This window comes from Neophocaena asiaeorientalis, unplaced genomic scaffold, assembly GCF_003031525.2.
Source record: "Neophocaena asiaeorientalis asiaeorientalis breed wild unplaced genomic scaffold, Neophocaena_asiaeorientalis_V1.1 scaffold114, whole genome shotgun sequence".
Taxonomy (NCBI): Eukaryota; Metazoa; Chordata; class Mammalia; order Artiodactyla; family Phocoenidae; genus Neophocaena; species Neophocaena asiaeorientalis.
The window spans coordinates 2005140-2026386 of NW_020173116.1; the positions used below are offsets into that span (position 1 = coordinate 2005140).

General features: G+C 47.6%; 1 protein-coding gene and 1 pseudogene across 13 annotated transcripts in view; one reads left to right on the plus strand and one right to left on the minus strand.

The window, feature by feature from the left end:
• The window catches only part of TRABD2A (TraB domain containing 2A), a 52603-nt gene that overhangs the window by 14588 nt on the left and 16768 nt on the right, over nt 1-21247 (minus strand). For 6 of the 13 annotated variants that reach the window (XR_003003091.1, XR_003003090.1, XR_003003086.1 and 3 more), the window contains exon 1: nt 13575-13941. Coding sequence is in view for 4 of the 13 variants with exons in the window: in XM_024743688.1 (XP_024599456.1) it covers nt 13575-13772 (198 nt within the window). In the remaining 9 variants the exon portion in view is untranslated. Of the gene's footprint in view, nt 1-203; nt 351-13574; nt 13942-21247 lie in introns of those variants that run through there. The other 7 variants (XR_003003087.1, XR_003003085.1, XR_003003088.1 and 4 more) reach the window with 4 other exon arrangements.
• On the plus strand, nt 11748-12639 carry LOC112398895 (40S ribosomal protein S2 pseudogene; annotated as a pseudogene).

Below are 21247 nucleotides of genomic sequence, written 5' to 3' on the forward strand. Positions count from 1 at the left end.
CCCCCTCTCAGTTCTTAAGTTTCCTAAAGAATGCTTTTGTTAGCTGCAGCACCCCACTCAACACCTACATGTGCCCAATTGTATTTTTAGAGCCCTTCATGACCTCGATCCTCTGTACACAGGATGTCCCAGTGTCGGCAGGTTACATCCTTATTCTTGCACTTAAATGCACCCTGAGCTGAGCAGGGGATTAGGGCTCTCACCTGGGAGCTGTCATGGCTGAAGATGATGGAACTGAGGTCCCCGCAGTTATAGTGTTTGATGAGATCCTCTGTTGTATAGGGGATCTGAAGGCTGCCCGCTCACAGGCTCTCCTGCTGCAGGAGGGTCTGGTTTAAAGCAAAGATGACCTGAGGGGAGAAAATATAGGTCTCTTAAGTCTTCTGACACAGCAATCATTAGCTGCCATCTTATTTCTTTTGTCCATGGTTGGCAATAGCCTCACCTGTGTTCGTTATATAAGGAATGAACCCTGCCACTAAAAAAGGGAATGCAGGGCTTCGCTGGTGGGGCAGTGGTTGAGAGTCGGCCTACCGATGCAGGGGACGCGGGTTCGTGCCCGGTCCGGGAAGACCCCACATGCCGCGGAGCAGCTGGGCCCGTGAGCCATGGATGCTGAGCCTGCGCGTCCGGGGCCTGTGCTACGCAACGGGAGAGGCCACAGCAGTGAGAGGCCTGTGTACAGCAAAAAATAAAATAAAATAAAAAAGGGAATGCAAGTCCCTGGACCATGTCCAAAGAAAAGGAGGACAGTCCTGCCCAAGTCAGCCCCCAGCAGATGACACCTGTGCCTTAAGAGGGACACCAACAACCTGAAACTCTCCCATGAGAGTGATCAAGAGGTGAGGGTCCCAAAGAGCTGGCTTGTGAGGACCTGGGGAGGTAGGGCAGGGAGGGACACACAGACAGACACACGAACCAACAGGTTCCAATTACATCAAGGACTGGACAGGACTGTACACAGTACACACAGGTCTTTCCCAACCATCAGGGTGTCATCTGCCAGCTAATGGATTCATTAGGTCCATGGGATGTTAACGCAAGTTATTGTGGGAAAAGAAGGGGAAATGAAGGCTACACAAAATCAAACAGATTTTTATCTTTACGAAACTCTGCCAAGTCTGGACACACTAAAGTGTGCTCTGCTTCTCCCCGAGGAGGGGAGAGCATGCTGGGTTTCCCAAGCTGATTTCAGGCACACATGGCAAGAGAAGGGTTAACTGGAACATCTTTGGGGACAATCCAGACTCGAGGAATTTTACAAAGCAGTGAATTCCCCTTGGCACTGGAGAGCTAGGTCAGAGGGGGCAAGGCGGGGATTCTGGCACCTTTCCAGGTGGGAATCGGGACCAGCCCCCCTCTACAAGGCTCCTGACAGCACTGTGGCATTTTCCCTCTCATTCGCCCGAGTATGGACACAGACATATCACCTTTGACAGCTGCCCCAGTAATCAGTGTATAGGATACTGCCTTTGCTGGAATGTTCCCCCTCTCCCTCTGGCTGAAATGCAGACAGGCGGGACCTGTCTGATCCTGAGGTCTTCAGCAGGAAATTTTCAATTCTCTGGAGATAACACATTGCAGGTCTCAAGTCATCAAATGACACTGTGCAGCCCCAATCCCCTTCTTTCTCCTCCTCATTCTGAGTGGCAAAGGGCATGGGAGTCTTGTCACCTTGCTTCCCACAGGCCACCACGTGTGAGCCTGCCTGTCACACACCCTCCTTCCACACCCCTTCCTCCCTGGGTTACTCTGTCCCTGTCAAGGCACCTTAACCAAATGGGGAGGGGGGCAGCTCCCTCTTTGTAAAATCTCCTCCTCTCCTCCCTTCTCTCCACATCCCCCCCTCGCTGTCAGAGACACCTCCTCCAGCCTCTCCTGGAGGTCAGCTCCCCAAGGATCTGTAGACCAGCCTCTTCTATCTTGGGACAGGACCCTCTGGGCCATGCTGTGTTCCCACCCTCCCCACCCCTCTGCTGGTGATGTGAGTTGACAGAAGCAAACATATCCATGGGCATGTCTGCAAATTTCAGTCTAAGTGAGGAAACTCAAGATGAGCCCCTGGGTTCTAAAGCTATACAGTGAGGACCTATCCACACCACTGGGTGTTGCTAAATGGCTTTCAATCAGCTGGAGGAAGAACCTTTGGCGGGGAAGCGAGGGGGCGTTATGGAAACACCTCTCAGGTTTGCCATGCCCCAGGCTAAGGCTTCACACGTTCTGTCTCGGTATAGCTCATCCAAACCAAGATCCCTGGGTCTGATCGGCTCACAAACACCTGCTGATGGCTTTTAGTGTTCTAAAGGCATTCAGGATGAACCCAGGTTACCTGTTGCTAAGAGACCTTCTTCTAAGAGTTTCCACTGATTCTGGAATATTTTTATTAAAGTGTTCTTGGTATTTAGAGAAGATTGAGCCACTCATTCTAATAGACTCACCAGTCTGCAAATTGGGGAACACTGTATGGGCCACATTATATTATATTAATAATTATATTATTAACATTGTTAATGTTATTAAATATAACACTAATGTTTAATAACATTTAATGTTATTAAATATAACATTATATTAATGTTATATTTAACATTATATGTTAAATAAGAACTTTGTTTATTCAGTCCCCTCTCAACGTATTCAAGGGTCACCTGTTGACAAGACGCTTACAAAGACTTGCTGGGATGTTCGTCTTTGCTCTTGATGATTAAGCTTTAAATAAGTTTGCATAGCAAAACTAAGCCAGTAACATTATTTTCTGAGTGCTGACTATGTACCCTGCTAAAGAGTTCGCTTCTGTTCTCATTTAATCCTCTCAACATCCTAAAGTAGTAACTACTGTTAAATCTATTTTAAAGAACAAGAAAATGAGGGGGAAAGAAGTTAAATAATTTGCTTATGGTCACATAGCTTAGTAAACCAAAGTGTCCCCACAAAGTGTGTGAACCCAAACAGTTCAATACCAGAGCCCGAGATCTTCACCACCATGCTGTACACGAGGTACGCTGCTACCAAGTAGCATAACTGACTTTGGTCATAAGGTCTAATTTAAATTATTAGGCTTATGCTAAAGACCTAGGAGTCTGAAATTGGGAAGAAGGGAGGGAGGGTTAGAGGAGGGACGAGAGAGGGAAATGGGAAAGCAGAAAAGGAATCAGAAAGAAAGGCACACTAAAGCTTTTTTTCACCCAGATAAGAGTAGCACCCACACTGTATCTAGAAAACAGAAAATTTTATACAAAAGAAGTTTTAAATTGCCCATAATTTCAACACTCGAGTTATAACTGCTTTTAACAACATGTGGGTATATACTGAGTATATTTTCTTTCAGTTTATTCTATACCTTTTATACAATTGATTGTATTATACATAATATTTAGTATCCTTAACTGTGTCACCTTGCTGTACAGCAGTAATTACCACAACACTCTAAATCAACTACACTTCAATTAAAAAAAAAATAGGGGGCTTCCCTGGTGGCGCAGGGGTTGAGAGTCCGCCTGCCGATGCAGGGGACGCGGGTTTGTGCCCCGGTCCGGGAGGATCCCACGTGTCGCGGAGCGGCTGAGCCCGTGCGCCATGGCCGCTGAGCCTGCGCGTCCGGAGCCTGTGCTCCGCAACGGGAGAGGCCACAACAGGGAGAGGCCCGCGTACCGAAAAAAAAAAAAAAATTTGTATCCTGCACTTCTTGTGTGACAGTGTAAGCATCTCCTCACATGACAGAGTTCTTAGCCTCACATTGCATGTGATAGGTCATCACTTAGCTAAACTTTCTATTGTCAAATAGTTAGGTCTTCATTTTTTTAAAACTATCATGAATAACACCATCAAGAGCGTCTGGGAGCAGAAAGTTTTTTCTATTTTCAAATTATTTCCTTGGTATTGATTCCTACCCAGTCAAAAGATTTTTTACTATTCTTTTTTCTAAAAACCTTTTTACTTTGGCATTTTTCTTTTTTTAGTAAAAATTTAACTCTCCATTAAAACACAAATTCAATAAGCATTAAGTGGTAATGCAGACAATCTCCCAAAGCCAATTTTATACAGAAGCCCTGCCTCCGGTACAATCTGTACCTCCGTGCCGATGCAGCCCCAGCAGCGTGCCAGGGAAACCGCGCTCTTGCAATTGCACATGCCCACTGTCCCCTCTGCCCGGAAGGCTTCTCCTACCCTCATCCCTATGGCAGACACACACGTGTCTTTTGAAATAGCAACAGAAGAATCTCCTCCTCGTGAAGCCTCTGTCATTAACTCCCAGGCACAGTGAGACCATCTCCTCTTTGCCCAGAGCCTCCTATGACTATTCTATTACACCGCTAGTGGCATCGCCCTGTGTAGCCACCCCGAGAGTAGCAATCGTGTCCTCCTCACCTCTGCATCCTTCCCATCGGGCACACAGGACATGACATACTGTAAACATTCAATAGATTTTGACTGAACGAATAAGGTTTAGAAATGGCTCTGCCAAAAACTGAAGTCTGAGGCAGGATGGACACTTCCAAAGGAAGCCCAGCAAAACTTCGCCAGCCAAGCCAAATAGGGAGCATCGGCAGACAAGCCAGACTCACCAAACTTCTCAGAAAAGTAAATGGGGGGTGGAGGTAAGGGAGGAGTATTAGGCCTAATGTGGGGGAGTAAATCTTACCCCCAGAGACTCACGTTTTCTTTGAGCTTATCCCTCAGCCAGCTTTGGGAGGTCTGCCTTTGGACTTATTCCTTAAATGCTTGTCCCTACCAAGCCTCCATTCTCTTAAACTCCCATATTCTCCTGGTATAAATCAGGATAGGCTAAGCTCTGCCACAATAACAAATGAAACCTGAAATTTCAAAGGCTTAGCAAATGTCTGTAGCTTGCTCACAAAGTATGAGTGAGGTAGTGGCTCTTTCATCCGTCTAGTCCCTTGGGAATCCAGTTTGGTTTATCTTGTGACACTCTTCTCCCATCGGTTTTCATGGGAGGCAATGGAGTGAACATGGCAGGTGACCTACAGTTCTTAAATGCCTCAGCCTGGAATTCCCACAATTCATTGGCTAGAAGTAGTCACATGGCCTTGCCTAATCCTCAGAGAGGCTGGGAAATGTAGTTTTCCCATTTGCCTAGGAAGAAGTTATGTCCTTGAGACATTAAAATGGTTGACGGGGAGTTTAGTGCATTAAGTTATTCAGGATATCAGACGCGTCCCTATTCAGAATTACACACAGTCCTGGTGGATGAAGAGCATCAGGACAGTAACCTGGCTAAAGATGCTCATCCTGAAGGTTCCCTGGCAGCCTGTGGTCCTCAAGCAACAGAAGGTCTGGGGACAGCAGAGGTTGGGGATGGGGGTGCGGGGAAGCACATGATAGGGTGCAAAAAGCCAGTCGTAATCCTGGGTTAGCCTGGAATTCTGGAAATTGAGTGTTGGCCAACAAAGCATCATCAAGAATGAGAGAGTGTAATGGATCTGATAGGTGTCATGAAAGGTCATTCTTATGTCAACTAATAAAGAACAGAATCACAGCAAGTACAGTGCTAACTCTTCCTGAAGCTCATTCGTTCTTCTTCCATTCATTAATTCAGCCAATAAATTGTTATTGGGGCCTACTGATCCAAGCACTGAAGATACAGTAATGAACAAGAAAGACAAGATCCTTGCCATCCTAGGGTTTTCATTTTACCTGAAAGTGCGGGAGGTGATGTCAAGAAGAAGAGCGGGGGCTTCCCTGGTGGCGCAGTGGTTGAGGGTCTGCCTGCCGACGCAGGGGACATGGGTTCGTGCCCCGGTCCGGGAAGATCCCACGTGCCGCGGAGTGGCTGGGCCTGTGAGCCATGGCCGCTGAGCCTGCACATCCGGAGCCTGTGCTCCGCAAATAGGGGGCTGGTGTATCACAGAAAGACATCACCCTCCCAGAGGCAGTGGCCCAAAGTTAAACTTTCACTCTATGATTTCAGGTTTTCTAGAACAGCCCATCCACAAGCAAATCAAAACCCTTCCCAGATTGGCCCTTTGCTGCTTTGCCTTGGCAGGAGGGAGGTCCTTCCGTGTGGCACCCGGCAGCTCTGAGGCAGCCATATTACAAATACATGTCTTTTAAGGAAGTGTGAACAGTGAACTGTGCGTGTGTCTGAGTTGGTACTAAGTCTTTCTTTTTTTCCTAAAAAACCACAGAAACGCCCTTTTTAAATCTCTAACACAACTTCCTATACTCACCGAGTCTTTTCTTCTAGAGCTGCTACAACTTTCTAACTGTTAACCTTGGAGGCTTTAATCCTGTGCTTATTTACAGCCTAACTACTTGTGAGAGGCCTTAAGCATCTTGCAGATGAAAAGCCAGCACTGGATAAGCCACTGACCACTCTGCCTCAAGTGCCCACCTAAGAGATTTGGCAGAAGGGGCTGAGTTTTCTTGGCTGGAAAAGCAAGGATCCCAGCCCACAGTGCTCCCCGGAAGATCCTGAGCACCAAACACAGGGCTCGTTATCTGTTCCATGAAACGCATTCAGTGAAAGCCAAAGGAAGGCTCAGAGAAGCACCTAAAGGGACAGTTTGGCCCAGGTATTCCTAGAAGGCAGCCACCCCAACTCCTCCCTCCGTGGCTCAAGACGTGGAGACTTTCTGCAGGGACCTGGGCAAGCCTCTGGTGCAGTTTATGTTTAACGGAGAAAAGCTCTTACTGACACAAACTAGACTCCTGGGAGAAAGACCAGACATGGTTTCCCGAGGAAGAAGTCTCTGAGCGAGGCCCTGCCAGGGTTTCCTTGGAGCCTAACACATCCAGTGACTCTGAGCCCTTGTTAGCTACCATCATCACCGCCACACAGCCAAGGAGGTGAGTCTCTGCCTCCTCCAAACAGCAGCGCTTTATCACCTCTGCTGCCCAGACCTCAGCTCAATGTCCACTCCTGGGGCCACCAGAGCTCTGTCCAACCAGGGGCAGGTCCCCGGAGGCACTGCTGGAGGTGCCTTCCTTGCCGCAAACCTCTGGTGCAAAGCAAGGGTGGCCACTTGTGTCTGCCCCTGAGTAGAGGAGGTCACCACCCCCAGGTCCCTGCAGAAAGTCTCCACGTCTTGAGGCAGAGGGCAGGGAGGACATGAGGGCTCCACAAAAACAATACACAGCCCCCAACTCATCCCAGCTAAAGCCACTAAGGGCCAGACCCAGCTTCCTCAGAAACCTACAGGGGCCTCTCCAAAGGATTATCAACTGTCAATCGTCCTTATGTAGTTTACTCTCCTTGCTGTTCTTGGCAAAGTCTGGGCCAGTCTAACAAATGTGAAGTTCCAGGATGTGACTCACAGAGAAGCAAATTCCTAAGAAACAACTCTGTTTGGCTAAGTTGACCCCAGAGGCATCTTGTCTCCAGTCAATTCCTTTCTTTGGGGTTTCTGCTAACATTTTCTCACATGTTGCACTGGTTAGCTAGGACTATCTTAACAAACTGTGTAATTTAAACAACAGAAACACATTGTCTCACAGTTCTGGAAGCTGGAAGTCCAGAATCAAGGTGTTAGTGGTGTCATGCTCCCTCTGAAGGTGTTAGAGGAGGATCTGTTCTAGGCCTCTCTCCTAGTTTCTGGTATTTTCCTGGCTTGGGACAGCATAACTCCAATATTTACATGGTGTTTTCCCTTGTGTGTCTCTCTGTGACTTAAGTTCCTCTTTTTATAAGGACACAGTCATATTGGATTAGTGCCCACCCCAATGATCTCACCTTAACTTGATCATCTGCAAAGACCCTACTTCCAAATAAGGTCTTGGTCACAGGTCCTGGAGATTAGTATTTCAGTGTAAGAATTTAAGGACACACACACGAAAAAAGAAGTTGAGGACAAAGTCTACTCATAAAGCATATCAATCTCAGCTCTACTCTCTTTTGAATAGTTAATATGGGGCTTCCCTGGTGGCCCAGTGGTTAAGAATCCGCCTGCCAATGCAGGGGACACGGGTTCAAGCCCTGGTCCGGGGAGATCCCACATGCCGCAGAGCAACTGAGCCGGTGCGCCGCAACTACTGAGCCTGCGCTCTAGGGCCAACGAGCCACAGAACTACTGAAGCCCGCGTGCCACAACTACTGAAGCCCACATGCCTAGAGCCTGTGCTCTGTAACAAGAGAAGCCACCGCAATGAGAAGCCCACGCACCGCAACCAAGAGTAGACCCCACTCGCCACAACTAGAGAAAGACCGCGTGAGGCAACAAAGACCCAATGCAGCCAAAAAATAACTAAATTAAGTAAATAACATTTTTAAAAGATAGTTAATATGCATACACCTTTTTTTGGTTTTGTTGTTTTTGCTCCTTTGGCCTTTAAGCAGTCAAATAAAAACCTTTCCATAAATAAATACTGAAGCTATACATTACAATGTAATGTAAAACAATCAAGGAATAAAAAGCCAAGTCTTGGCAAACAGAGATAACTTCCATTGTTTCTGAAGTAAATGCAGGCTGAGACTTTCTATCCACAAGGTTAAATCAATGACTAAGGCGAATCATAGAAAAGGAAAAGGGAAATTTCTAACAGCAAGAAGGGACAAAATGAAGGTTTCCTATGCCTTTCCGGTGAGAAAGCAGGTTGGATACAGAAGCCCCTTGGAGGCATCCCAGAGGTGACCCCACTGCCCCTAATCCAAAGATGTCCTGGGACCTCTGCTCTGGGCTCAGACTGACTCAGGCAGATCCCAAGGAGAAATCCTGGCAGAAGTCTACAGTTGAAGATTTCATACAGTCCTACAAGGATTCAGGTTCACTTCTCCAAGATCTCAGATGAGTCTCCCCTTCCAAACACCCAGATGGTTTGATTTTCTCAGAAAACTCCTAAGCCAATTTTTTTCCGAAACACAGATTATAACTCATTATCCATATCATCATGGACATAAATCTTAGCAGGCCTCATGCACCGCTCTGCAGCTTGTTCATCTCCATTCCTCCAGGCATCAGTCCACACGGTGCATCCAGGGCTGCTCCATGCTTGCTAACAGCTGCACATAAACCAGGACAAGCACGTGCACTAGCCCCCTTGGAGGGGCCGCTTCTGTAATGACAGCTCTGCCTCTGCTAGTGTCAAGCACCGCCTACATTCCGCCCCCCCCACCCCCCACCCCGGCCCCGCAGGTGACTCCGACATGCAGGCGGGGCTGGGAGCGATTGACCGATTCAGTCAGGGTCAGAGCTCTGAGAACCTCAAGAGATGAATACCGACCACATTCAACTCTTTCAAATATGAAATGTCTTCCGAGAGCTGCAGTGAATTACTGGCTGAGTCCTCCGACCCTGACTGACAATTCTCCGCACCATAGTTTGCAGAGTCTGACTCATATCCTCACAAGGAAGGATGTGGGCTATCAGGGTGTTGGCGGATGGGGCCAGCATGCTCCTGAAACAGTACCGTTTCTACAGTTTTTCCACACAAACATAAGCCGTTCTGCGGACTCAACTAACTAGGAACCTCCATTTAAAACATTATTTCAAAAGAAATCCACATTCTGCCTTCTCCAGTCCAGCTTTGGGAATGCACCAGGAAGCTCCAAGAATTCCTCTCTAGGGCTTCCCTGGTGGCGCAGCGGTTGAGAGTCCGCCTGCCGATGAAGGGCACACGGGTTCGTGCCCCGGTCCGGGAAGATCCCACATGCCACGGAGCGGCTGGGCCCGTGAGCCATGGCCGCTGAGCCTGCGCGACCGGAGCCTGTGCTCAGCAACAGGAAGAGTGAGAGGCCCGCGTACCGCAAAAAAAAAAAAAAAAAAAGAATTCCTCTCTAATGCCTCCTATATGGTTGCCATCCTGCCGAGCTACCGTGCTGACAATAGCAACAACCAATTCTCTTAAAGAAAAACTGCTGGGTAACAGACACCTTCACACAGGTCCTTGTCACTCACTGTCAATCTGTTAACAGCACCTGAGGGCAAAGCAAGATGCATTAGAGAAGAGAAGATGAGAGGTGGAGGTGGTGGAATATTAGAACTCTGAGCGCCTGGAGGGGACAACAAAGAGATCAGCAGAATGTATTTACAATAATAGTAATAGCAATAATGATAATAGTAGCAGCAGCAATCCCTCCCCCACGCTGCAGTCAGCGGTCCTCCGGGAGGTGGAACTGCGTTTGGGGAGGAAGAATGGGCCCCTGCCCTGAGGCATGGCTGTTGGCAGGGGGACAGGACAAAAGGGCCTGTGATGGCAACAGGTCACAGAGGGCAGTAAAGGATAACCACGAACACACAGTGGGAGCTCAGGCCCAGGTGAAGACCCCAGAGAGAAACCATCACATTCACTTCCTCACCCCAGAACTATAGTTTGGTCCTCCACATCAAAAAAAAAAGGTGACGCCAAGAGCCTCCAAGACCTTAGGGCAAACCAGGCTACTTCCCTTGAAACCTGTAAAGATTTCTGTCCTCAACCATGCAAATAGCAGCTTTGCCTAAAGCTTTGCCACCAGCCATTCTTGCTATCTTCAGAGTGTCCCCCTTGGGCTCATAGGAAGACTTCTGACCTGTTGGGAAAAACTCATTTACCTCTTGAGGGCACCAGGGGAGGGTCCCAGCAGCATCCAGGGCATCCCAGCTGGGGATACAGTAGATAGGCCTGTGTCTACAGCAGAGGACATGCAGAGCCCAGTGGAAGCCTCTGCAGGGAGATGGGCTCAGAGTGCTTCTGAATGGGTCCTGCAAAACCTTTGTTGTTCTCCAAGCCTCACCTAGAAAATGCATTGTATTTGGAAGGACTCACAGAAGCCACCAGTGGGGGATTTGCCTCCTTGGAGAGGTTCCCAGTGGTCTCCAGAGTGTGCCAAGGTCTACTTTTCGAACACCTGTTACCCCAAGTCAGCTGCTCTGCTCTATCGTGAGATATTTTTAACTATTAGAAAGTCCTTCCTTCTTTTTGAGCTCCCTGTCTCGCCGTGATCGCCATATACTCATTTTTGTATGTATCAATACAATGTGTGTTTCCACACATGCATAATTTGTGAGCAGCCATGAAAAGAGAAAACGTACATGTCCCACTTCTAGGAATCACTCCTACAGAAATACAAGCACAAGTGTGTAATAAATATGCTAGTGTCGCCAGTGAATTTAAGGTTCTTTCTTCATCGTGAAAGAATTTGAAGACGAAGTGATAGGTAAGAATCAGACTTATTTAGAGAGAAATACACTCCACAGACAGAGTGTGGGTCACTGAAAGGCAAGACGTAAGAGGCCTCGAAATATGGGGTGGTTAGTTTTTATGGGCTGGGTAATTTCATAGGCTAATAAGTGGGAGGATTATTCCAACTATTTGGGGGAAGGGGCGGGGATTTCCAGGAATTGGGCCACGGCCCACTTTTCAGCCTTTTATGCTGGGCCTCAAAACTGTCATGGCGCCGGTGGGTGTGTCATTAGCATATGCTAATGTATTACAATGAGCGTATAATGAGGCTCAAGGTCCACTGGAAGTCGAATCTTCCGCCATCTTGGACCCAGTTGGTTCTCACTAGTTTTCATCATGTCCTATGGCTATATCATTCTTTTAAAGGTTGCGCCCTGCCCCTTTCCCTCCTGTTTCATTAGTGCACAAGGATGTTCCCTGGGGAACTGTAACAGAGCTCTCCCTGACACTGGGACTGTTCAATCAAAACTGGAATGACCCAAGAGGGAGAAGATATGGAGATATATGTATATGTATAGCTGATTCACTTTGTTATAAAGCAGAAACTAACACCCTACTGTAAAGCAATTATACTCCAATAAAGATGTTAAAAAAAAAATTGGAATGACCCTTCTTCTTCGTAAAAACACCAAATGGCGTACGACGCCGGTGCTGGGGGAGGGCCCAGAGGCCCCTGGGGGCCCTGGAATGGGAGGCCCCGATGACTTCCACAGAAGCTTTGGAAGCGGCGTCCGGGGTCAGGGTCACAGTCAGGGTCGGGGCCTCAGACCACATGGAGGCAAGGCTGAGAAGCAGGAGTGGCTCCCCGTCACCAAGCTGGGCCGCCTGGTTAAGGACCTGAAGATCAAGTCCCTGGAGGAGAGCTGTCTCTTCCCTCTGCCCATCAAGGAATCTGAGATCACTGACTTTTTCCTAGGAACATCCCTCAAGCAGGAGGTTTTCAAGATTATGCCTATGCAAAAGCAGACCCGTGCGGGCCAGCAGACCAGGTTCAAGGCATTTGTCACCATTGGGGATTACAACGGACGTGTCGGTTTGGGTGTCAAGAGCTCTAAGCAGATAGCCACTGCCATCCATGGAGCCACCATTCTGGCCAAGCTCTCCATCATGGCCGTGTGGCGAGGCTACTGGGGAAACAAATCGGCAAGCCCCATACTGTAACTTGCAAGGTGACTGGCCGCTGTGGCTCTGTGCTCATGTGCCTTACCCCTGGCCCCAGGGGTACCGGCATCGTCTCAGCCCCTGTGCCCAAGATGCTACTGATGATGGCTGCAACTGACGACCGCTACACCTCTGCCAGGGGCTGCACTGCCACCCTGGGCAACTTTGCCAAGGCCACTTTTGATGCCATTTCCAAGACCTACAGTTATCTCACTCCTGATCTCTGGAAAGAGACAGTGTTCACCAACTCTCCGTATCAGGAATTCACTGACGATCTTGTAAAGACCCACACCAGAGTTTCCGTGCAGACGACTCAGGCTCCAGCTGTAGCCACCACGTAGTTTTATATGAGAAAAATAAAGTGAATGAAGCCGTAAAAAAAAAAATTGGAATGACCACACAGAAAGGATTCTTGCCCCCAACAGAGCGGGAGATGGGATGTGATGACCTCAGACGGTCATCTACTTATAAGTCCTTGAGTTTTTCCATCTCAGGAAGCGAGGAAAGCAGACACCCTGGTCTCACTTTCTGTCCTCTCTGCCTCCCTTGTTTCTCCCCCCTCAGCACAGGCCATGAGGCTCCATGGAGCCTTCCATGTCTGTTAATTAATGGCCCTCACCCAGATCACTGTGTCGGGTCAATTTCCACCACTGGGGAAAAAACTCCACAAAACCATCCTCTTATTTCAGACTTTTTTCTCCTGCTAGGTGTTCCAGAAGTGCCAAATCACTGTGCTCCCTCCTCCCCCAACCCTCTACCCAAACCACAGCCCCTGAAGAGACAGCCCTACATAGGATGTGATTCTGCCTGTCCCCTCCCTCCCCAGGCCATGCCAGTTACACCTGGGTGGACATCTGACTCAATGGTATAGCACTGGGTGAACCACGAGATTTACACCCAAAGAGTACATCTACCCCACAGAATAGACTCAAAAAATCATCCACAAGCCGAAAATACTCATCTCCAGGCCAAAAAGCAATTGTTTTGTTTCAAGTCTCTTAATCTGCATTGGTTGAGATTGTATGAGGGGTTAAGAGACAGCAAGAAAGGAAGAACTAGTGGAAACTATTGCAATTATGATAAAACTCCAATTAGCATGAAGTTTCTAACAGTGCAAAGACTTAAAGGGACTTACTTTTCCCCTTCGAAAACACAGCTAGATAGACAGATTTCTGCTTTCACTTCAGTGTTTGTCTTTTATTACACTGTCTTTTAGAAAAAACATGATCGGTCCACCCAAAACCATGTCTTGTCAGCTGAATTCACTCTTCCCCTTCCCTCCAATGACACATACTCACCCCATCTGCACTGTCTTCTGAAAAGTTGTCATCACTGGAAGAAGTAACAAGCTTATTACCTGACAGTTTAATTCCGTGTTCAAATGCCACCCTTCCTTCCCCCCTCTCCCCGCCATGTCTCCCGTTCCACTCTCCCCTTGCCTCCCCACATCCCCTCTTCTCTCTCCCTTTCTTTCTAGGCTTGTGGAAAGAATCCATTAAGCTCTCTGTCCAACACGTGCAGCAGACTTCTTTCTCTTTCCCGAGACTTCTTCAGCTGTGTGGAGACCCAGGTCCCAGTTGGGGCATTGCTGCGGGAGCCCACAGGCTGAAGGGGCGGGCGAGGGGGCTGGGGTCCGGCAGATGCCTTTTTTGTCGAAGATAAAGGCCTCCCACTCCCATCGAGCCTCTCCACTTTCCAGCACTTTCATCGCCCTCTGATCAAAGGGCTGCTCTGAACATGAAAGGCACCGCCCATTATGCGGCTCCCGTCAGCCCCACCTCACCCCGCCCCCAGCCGCCCAGCTCTCAAACAAAGCCCCTAGCATCTGTCCAGGCGCAGCCCTCACCTTCTGGGGCGTTGGGTTGTTGCGTCTTCCTTTTTTCTTAATTCACTTTTGAGAGCCATTCGGTCCCTTGAAGTATAGTTGGGGAGCAGAGGGGAAGATCTCTCTCATCCTCAGAACATTCCGCCCGCATAATTTTTCAAGACACCTTGAGGATTTCCGGTCCTTGCCTCTCCCACCTCACCTGGGTATCCAGGCAGTCAGGACGTCCCCCTCAAGCTCATTTATTTCCCCCTTTCCCAGCCACTCTTAAAAATCGCTTCTCCAGGGGCTTCCCTGGTGGCGCAGGGTGGCGCAGTGGTTGAGAGTCCGCCTGACGATTCAGGGGGCGCGGGTTCCTGCCCCAGCCCGGGAAGATCCCACATGCCGCGGAGCAGCTGGGCCCGTGAGCCATGGCCTCTAAGCCTGAGCGTCCGGAGCCTGTGCTCCGCAATGGGAGAGGCCACAACAGTGGGAGGCCCGTGTACGGAAAAAAAAAAAAAAAATCGCTTCTCCTTCTTTACCTGAAAGGGGACTATGCCCTTGGAAGAGTCTAGACCGACCCCTCATGGCAAGACGACGGAGAAAGTCCTGCTCCTTTTCTGTCATGTTAATGGATGGTGCCAGACTCGGGAACTAAAGCTTCCACACACATCTCTGAACATGAGGTCTGCTTTTCAGGGGGAGAAAGGTGCTTCTCAAAACTTGGACCTGAGTTCTTCTCAGACAAAGGATTCAAGCATAAGGACCAGAGAAACTAATTTTCAGGGATGTTCCGACCTGAAGAAGTGTCGTTTTGTAAATGATGACAATTCCTGAATACCAGGTGAGGACAGGGAGGGAACCTGGAAGAACACACCAGGCAGACTGGGCCTCTTCTTCTGCAATCCCTGCCACCACCTTCCCGCACACCCTCCAAGCCCTCTCCTCCCTTGGTCAGGTTCCCCGACCACCCTCCCCTTCCACCCAGCCCATATCCTGCCCTGACTTCATGGCTGACTGAGCATATCCATCTCCTGTTATGGATGTGGACTGAACTGTGCCCCCCCACACCCCCAATTCACAGGCTGAAGCTCTAACCCTCACTATGACTGTATTTGGAGATGGTAATTAAGGTTAAATGAGGTTGGGCTTCCCCGGTGGCGCAGTGGATAAGAATCTACCTGCCAACACAGGGGACACAAGTTCGATCCCTGGTCCAGGAAGATCCCACATGCTGCGGAGCAACTAAGCTTGTGTGCCACACTACTGAGCCTGTGCTCTAGAGCCCATGAGCCACAACTACTGAGCCCACATGCCACAACTACTGAAGCCCACGTGCCTAGAGCCCATGCTCCACAACAAGAGAAGCCACTGCAATAAGAAGCCCGCGCACCACAACAAAGAGCAGCCCCCACTCACCGCAACTAGAGAAAGCCCGCGCGCATCAACGAAGACCCAGGGCAGCCAAAAATAAATAAATAAATAAATAAAAATTTAAAAAAATATATATATATATGTGGTCTTTAAAAAAAAAAGAAAGGTTAAATGAGGTCATTTGGGTGGGGCCCTGATCCAATAGGATTGGTGACCTCTCTCTCTCTGTGCAGAGAAAAGGCCATGTGAGGACACAGCAAGAAGGCAGCCATCTGCAAACTGAGGAGAGAGGCCTCATCAGAAACCAACCCAGCCAGCACTTTGATTTTGTCCTGTGAGCCTCCAGCACTGTGAGGAAATCAATTTCTGTTGTTTAAACCACACAGTCTATAGTAGCCTGTGATGGCAGCCCAAGCAGACTAGCACACCTCCTTTCCCCAAATCCCACACCATGCTGGAGTAATGATAAGAATTAACACCAATCTCTCCATCTCTAAGGCCCAGTGAAAGTTACAACCTCTGCTAAGTGCTTCAGGACTGTCTCAGTCCCTTCCTAGAAATTTCCATTCTTTTCATTTCTACTGCCCTGAAAGGTAATTTTCCTTTAAATTGTTAAAAGGAAAACAAGATAAACAAGACCAACAAGACAGACAAGCCCCAGGAGCAATAAGCTATGAAGAATGATATGAAGAACGAAATGAAAAGCACAATAAAGCTAACTTCACACACTTAACCACATCTGGACCGGCTACTGGGCCTAATTAGGCATAAGTGGTAAGCAGCTCACAAAATGGCTACACACTGTATTTGCTTCTGCCATAAAGAATGGCGCTCGCCATCTGGCTCTACAAGGATTGAGTCACTTGCCACTGCAGTCACTGACCTTCAACACATCCTGAAAGGAGTTCCAGGTGGAGATCAGAAATGAGGTACCCTGTGCTCTGGGAAAACTGGCAGAACAGGCCTTCAGACAGATATTTTTAGGAGAAATGTTTTATGAACCTGGATTCTAGCATCTTCCCATACTTAGAAAAGCCCTAAAATCATTAACAGAGACATCTGTTCCTTTTGACTAGCATCAACCTTCTTACCAAGATGTGTGCCTGGTTGCACGTACCCCCTTCGTCAAATCACATACAGACTGACTGCCCCACTTACCTCTTGGAAGCAGTCCCTCAGAGTTATCTGAGAGGCTGCCTCCTGGGCTATAGTCCTCAGTAAGTCCCCAAATAAAACTGAAACACATCTCTCACAAGTGTTTTTATTTCAGTCAACAGCTTTAACCACCACAAAGGGACCCAGAGCAGACTTCTTTCCTTCACCTGAACTCTATAAGGATCCAGAGCCTTGGTACCAGCAGGGTCCTTTGTGCCCATCCACCTCCTCAGCAGGTCCAAATGAATTTAAGTAAGCCTCTCCTGGTTCTTGGATCTCCTGTTAATTGGTTGATGATCCTGAGCTCTATTTGGTGATATATAACAGGTACCTAGCCCACCAGTTGAAAAACACTGGGAAAAAAGGTGGCTTCCCCCAGGCAGAAAGATACTGGGGGAGCCCAGCTGAAACACACTGGGATTTGCTCAGTTGAAAGACACTGAGCAGTCTGGACTGGGTGACTAGGTGGGCAGGCCTAAAGTCGTTCCTAAACAAGGGACATCAGAAATCCAGCCTCCAGCTAACACTCCAGCCAGGTGTATGTACTTAACGAAACTTATACTTACAAGTTAGTTATTTAATTGGGTATTAAAGGAAATATCACACTGAAAATGGCCCAAATGGGGCTCTTTTCTTGCATAGGCAGTTAACTTAGAGAAAGCTAGCTTGATAAAACATCTGTTCAGAATTCTGACCCTAAGGGAACAAGTCCTTCTAGGAACAATTTGTATTTCTTTCCCTGTGCACAGGAATTCTTATCTTATCGGACCATCTCCAATTCCTGAGACTGAGAAAAGGAAAAAACGCTGTATGTCACAGCAGTAGCCAAGTTTCCTTGCCAATTGCATTATAATCAGGTGTTTAAACTATGCCTTTCAAAGAATGTTCTCATTTATAGACAGTTATTGTTTTACTTTGGTGCTTTTGCAAAAAATCCTTCATCTTCAAGAAGATTCATAGAAAGAACTTTTTGACAAGAACAGATTTCTGATAAATTTTGGATCATACCACTGAACTGGGTAAGAAATTAAAGAATCCTAATGGAAAGCCCGACGGCTTCATAAAACCGTTAGCAAAAAAGATTAGTTACATAGGAATGAGTGAACTGGTGAATATCATCATAATTTTTATAGTTTTTGTCTGAAATATTACTGACTTTTCATCTGTGTTTTCCAGATATAAGGAAACCTTTCCCCTCAAGCTAATTATGACTTACAGCCACATGGTAAATTATACCTTTGTAAGCAGAACTGAAACATTTATCTTTTCTCTCTACCTGATCCCTCCAGAAATTGGGAAACGTATGTTCCCAGCAGCCTTATCAGATGAATAAGAAAGGTCACCTCCTGACGGGTGCAGGAATCTCAAGATATTCTGGGGACCTCAGGAACACAGGAATTCACCCAAATCTATAGATATCACAGGCAGAATCTGTGGCAAGCCCTTCGTGTGGCTTTCCTGGTCTTGGGAGGCCTTTTAAAAACTCAATCTGAGGTTCCTTATGAAAAGCTCCAGCCCAGCCAATTTAAAAGAGCCTATGTGATCCATTAACCAGCCTTATTTTGCAAACAAATTAGTCTTAATTTGGCTGTATGTGGTAGAAATTAGGGTAATTTTAGAGAGAAAAAGTGAATGTTAAATGCTCGTTTTGTTCACTGAGGTCTGTATTTACTGCCTATACTCACTTCCCAGAGAGTTCCTTGTGGTTATATTACATTACTGTTACGTTTAAATGAATTATTAAAAGGACATTCCAAGTTTGTTTCTGAAGCTTATCTCAGTATTCTATCCTTGGATGAAGACCAGGTGCCCCATGAGCTGCAACCAGGAGATTATGCATACAGGAAAAGGCATCATTTAAAGAACTATCTCCAACCTAGATGGAAGGACCCTTATCGGGTACTCTTAACTAGCTCATGCGAAGTGAAACTGAAGGGAATTGACTCTTGGATTCATATTTCCCACTTAAGAAGGGCCCCTGCACTGGACTGGTCTATTGAGAGGACTGCTCACCTCAAAATCACCTTAAAACAATGTTCAAACAGAGGAGAAAACTATACCCACAGCAGGACAAGAAGACAACATCAGAAGTAGACAGCTATCTCAAGATGCCAGACCTGACCCACATGATTAGTTACAGTGTTTTCTTAATTTCTTGGACTTTTGCATAAATCACTGTTTTTCTATCATGGTCACAAATCCCAGGCAGATTTTTAAAATTAATACAAGTGTTGGGTTTATGGTCAAGTACCTACATCCAGTACTTTTGGGTTACCTTGGTGGGTTCTTCTTCTCCAAGGCTCTAACTGGATGGCCCTTAGGAAATTTATTCTAGATGAAAGAGGCTGTAGGTCCGTTCGGACCATTATTGACATCACTCGATGGGAATCATACTTGTTCTGACCGTGACCATAAATATGAATTTTCTTTGAAAGTTACTCAAGCTCAATCAGAGCAACGAGCTAAATTTCAGTCAAAGAATATAACCTCCTTCAGTTATGGGATGGATTTATATGGCTAACACCAGGCTGTGATCATTTAAGTTTAAAAGCCCCCTTATGTCGGGAACAATTAAACCATCCAAGGCTAATCAAACTAATAACACTAGGAAACTGGGCTGGTGCTGGTATGGAACAGACTGGGCAGGCAACTGGGAACACAGTAGCCTGTACCTAATGGAAATTCTTGGCTTAAATTCTTACTTTTGGCCCTATTAATGCTACTAGCTATATTACTTATATTCTACCTATTTTACAAGATCGTTGTTTCTTGCATTACAAAATGTGTTACTGAGCCTCCCATAAAAGCGATGACTAGGCAACTTGAAACAATTGACCCAATATATAGCTCTATTTGAGATCAATGATTATAATAGTGTAACTGTAGACATGGAAGGAAGCAACAAGAGGGAATCTTTCCTGGACCATAACAGACTAGTAAGACAGGTGGTCCAGAGACTTTTCACTACTGTTAACAGGGCCCAGTCCAGTAATAGCACATTGAACGGCCTACCAACAAAATCCCGGCCTGACCTAGGAATGGGCATTCCTAGCACTGTGGTACAAAATAGTCAGGAAGTGCCTTCCAAACCTACGTTAAATGTATGATCGTGAAGGGGCACTGCCAACTAAACAATGTCACTAGCCATCTGGCTCTACAAGGATAGAGTCATTAGCCACTGCCATTGTTGACCTTTAACATAGCCTGACCTCAAGGAAGAGATCAGGAATGAGGCACTCTGTGCTCTGGGAAAACTGGCAGAACAGGCCTTCGGACAGATATTTTTAGGAGAAAATTTTTGCAAACCTGGATTCTTGCATCCTCCCGTTGTTAGAAAATCATTAACAGAGACCTTGTGACTAGCAGCAGCCTTCTTACCAAACTGTGTGTTCGGTCGAATGTACCTCCATCGTCAAGATCACATATATACTGACTGCTCCCCGTTCCTCTTGGGAGCAGTTCCTCAGAGCTGTCAGAGAGGCTGCCTCCCAAGCTATAGTCCTCGGGAAGTCCCCAAATAAAACTGAAACTCACAGCTCTCACGCTGTGTGTGTTTACTCCAGCCAACACTTCTAGAGTCCAACCTGCCTCTGGCCTTTCTCTTACTTTGCATTTTCTCCAGTATCAGCAATCATGGTAGGTTTTCCTTTACACAACAACCTAGATGATGCTCACGATCAAGTCCGCACAGAGAACAACTCTAAATGGCAGCTATCCCCCTCCCCAAGCTGTCTCACTCCCCAGACCCCAGGTGTCTCACTCCTGATGGCCCAGGGTCCAGGGCGAACACAACTGAAGCTCTCAGCCAAGAGGCTAACTCCCTCTGACATCCCTGCAGAAGTGACCCGTGTCTCGGCCCCATCCAGCCCACACCCAGCTACCAGGTGAAATGTCCTGCAACTCTGCTCTTTATGCTCTCACTTCCCCTGGAAAACACCAGTGTCGCCCCCCTGCCCTCAGAGCATGCAGTGACGTCCCCACCTCACACCCGTTCTCCAGCCTCATCACACCTCACCCCTGCACAGCCCAGCCCACCACCATTCGGCGATCCCTAGGGCACCCCACAGCCTATGAGCACACACCTCACGGCCCCCATGAGGTGTGTCTAACTTGCACTGCTGCTGGTCCTGGAGCCACCCACCAGGAAGCTGGGAGAGGCACCCTGCCATTACTGTGCAAGCAGCCTCCCTGCCCCGGTGGCAGGAAAGAAGTTACTCTGGGAGGATTAACAGGGGAAGAAGTCAGGGAAAAGACAGAAACAAATCAGCAGAGTCCATGCTGTGGTTTTGATTGTTTAAGACAGCGTGGCCGGAAAGAGTGACGAGAAAACAATGATCTTCAGAAAGTACCTTCCAATTAGGAAATATCAACTATGCAACGCACTGTGCTAGACTCATTTAAAAAAAAAGAAAAAAGTTAAATCAAGATCCTTGCTCTCGGGCTTCCCGGGTGGCGCAGTGGTTGAGAGTCTGCCTGGCGATGCAGGGGACACGGGTTCGTGCCCCGGTCTGGGAAGATCCCACATGCTGTGGAGCGGCTGGGCCTGTTAGCCATGGCCACTGAGCCTGGGCATCCGGAGCCTGCGCTCCGCAACAGGAGAGGCCACAACAGTGAGAGGCCCGTGTACCACAAAAAAAA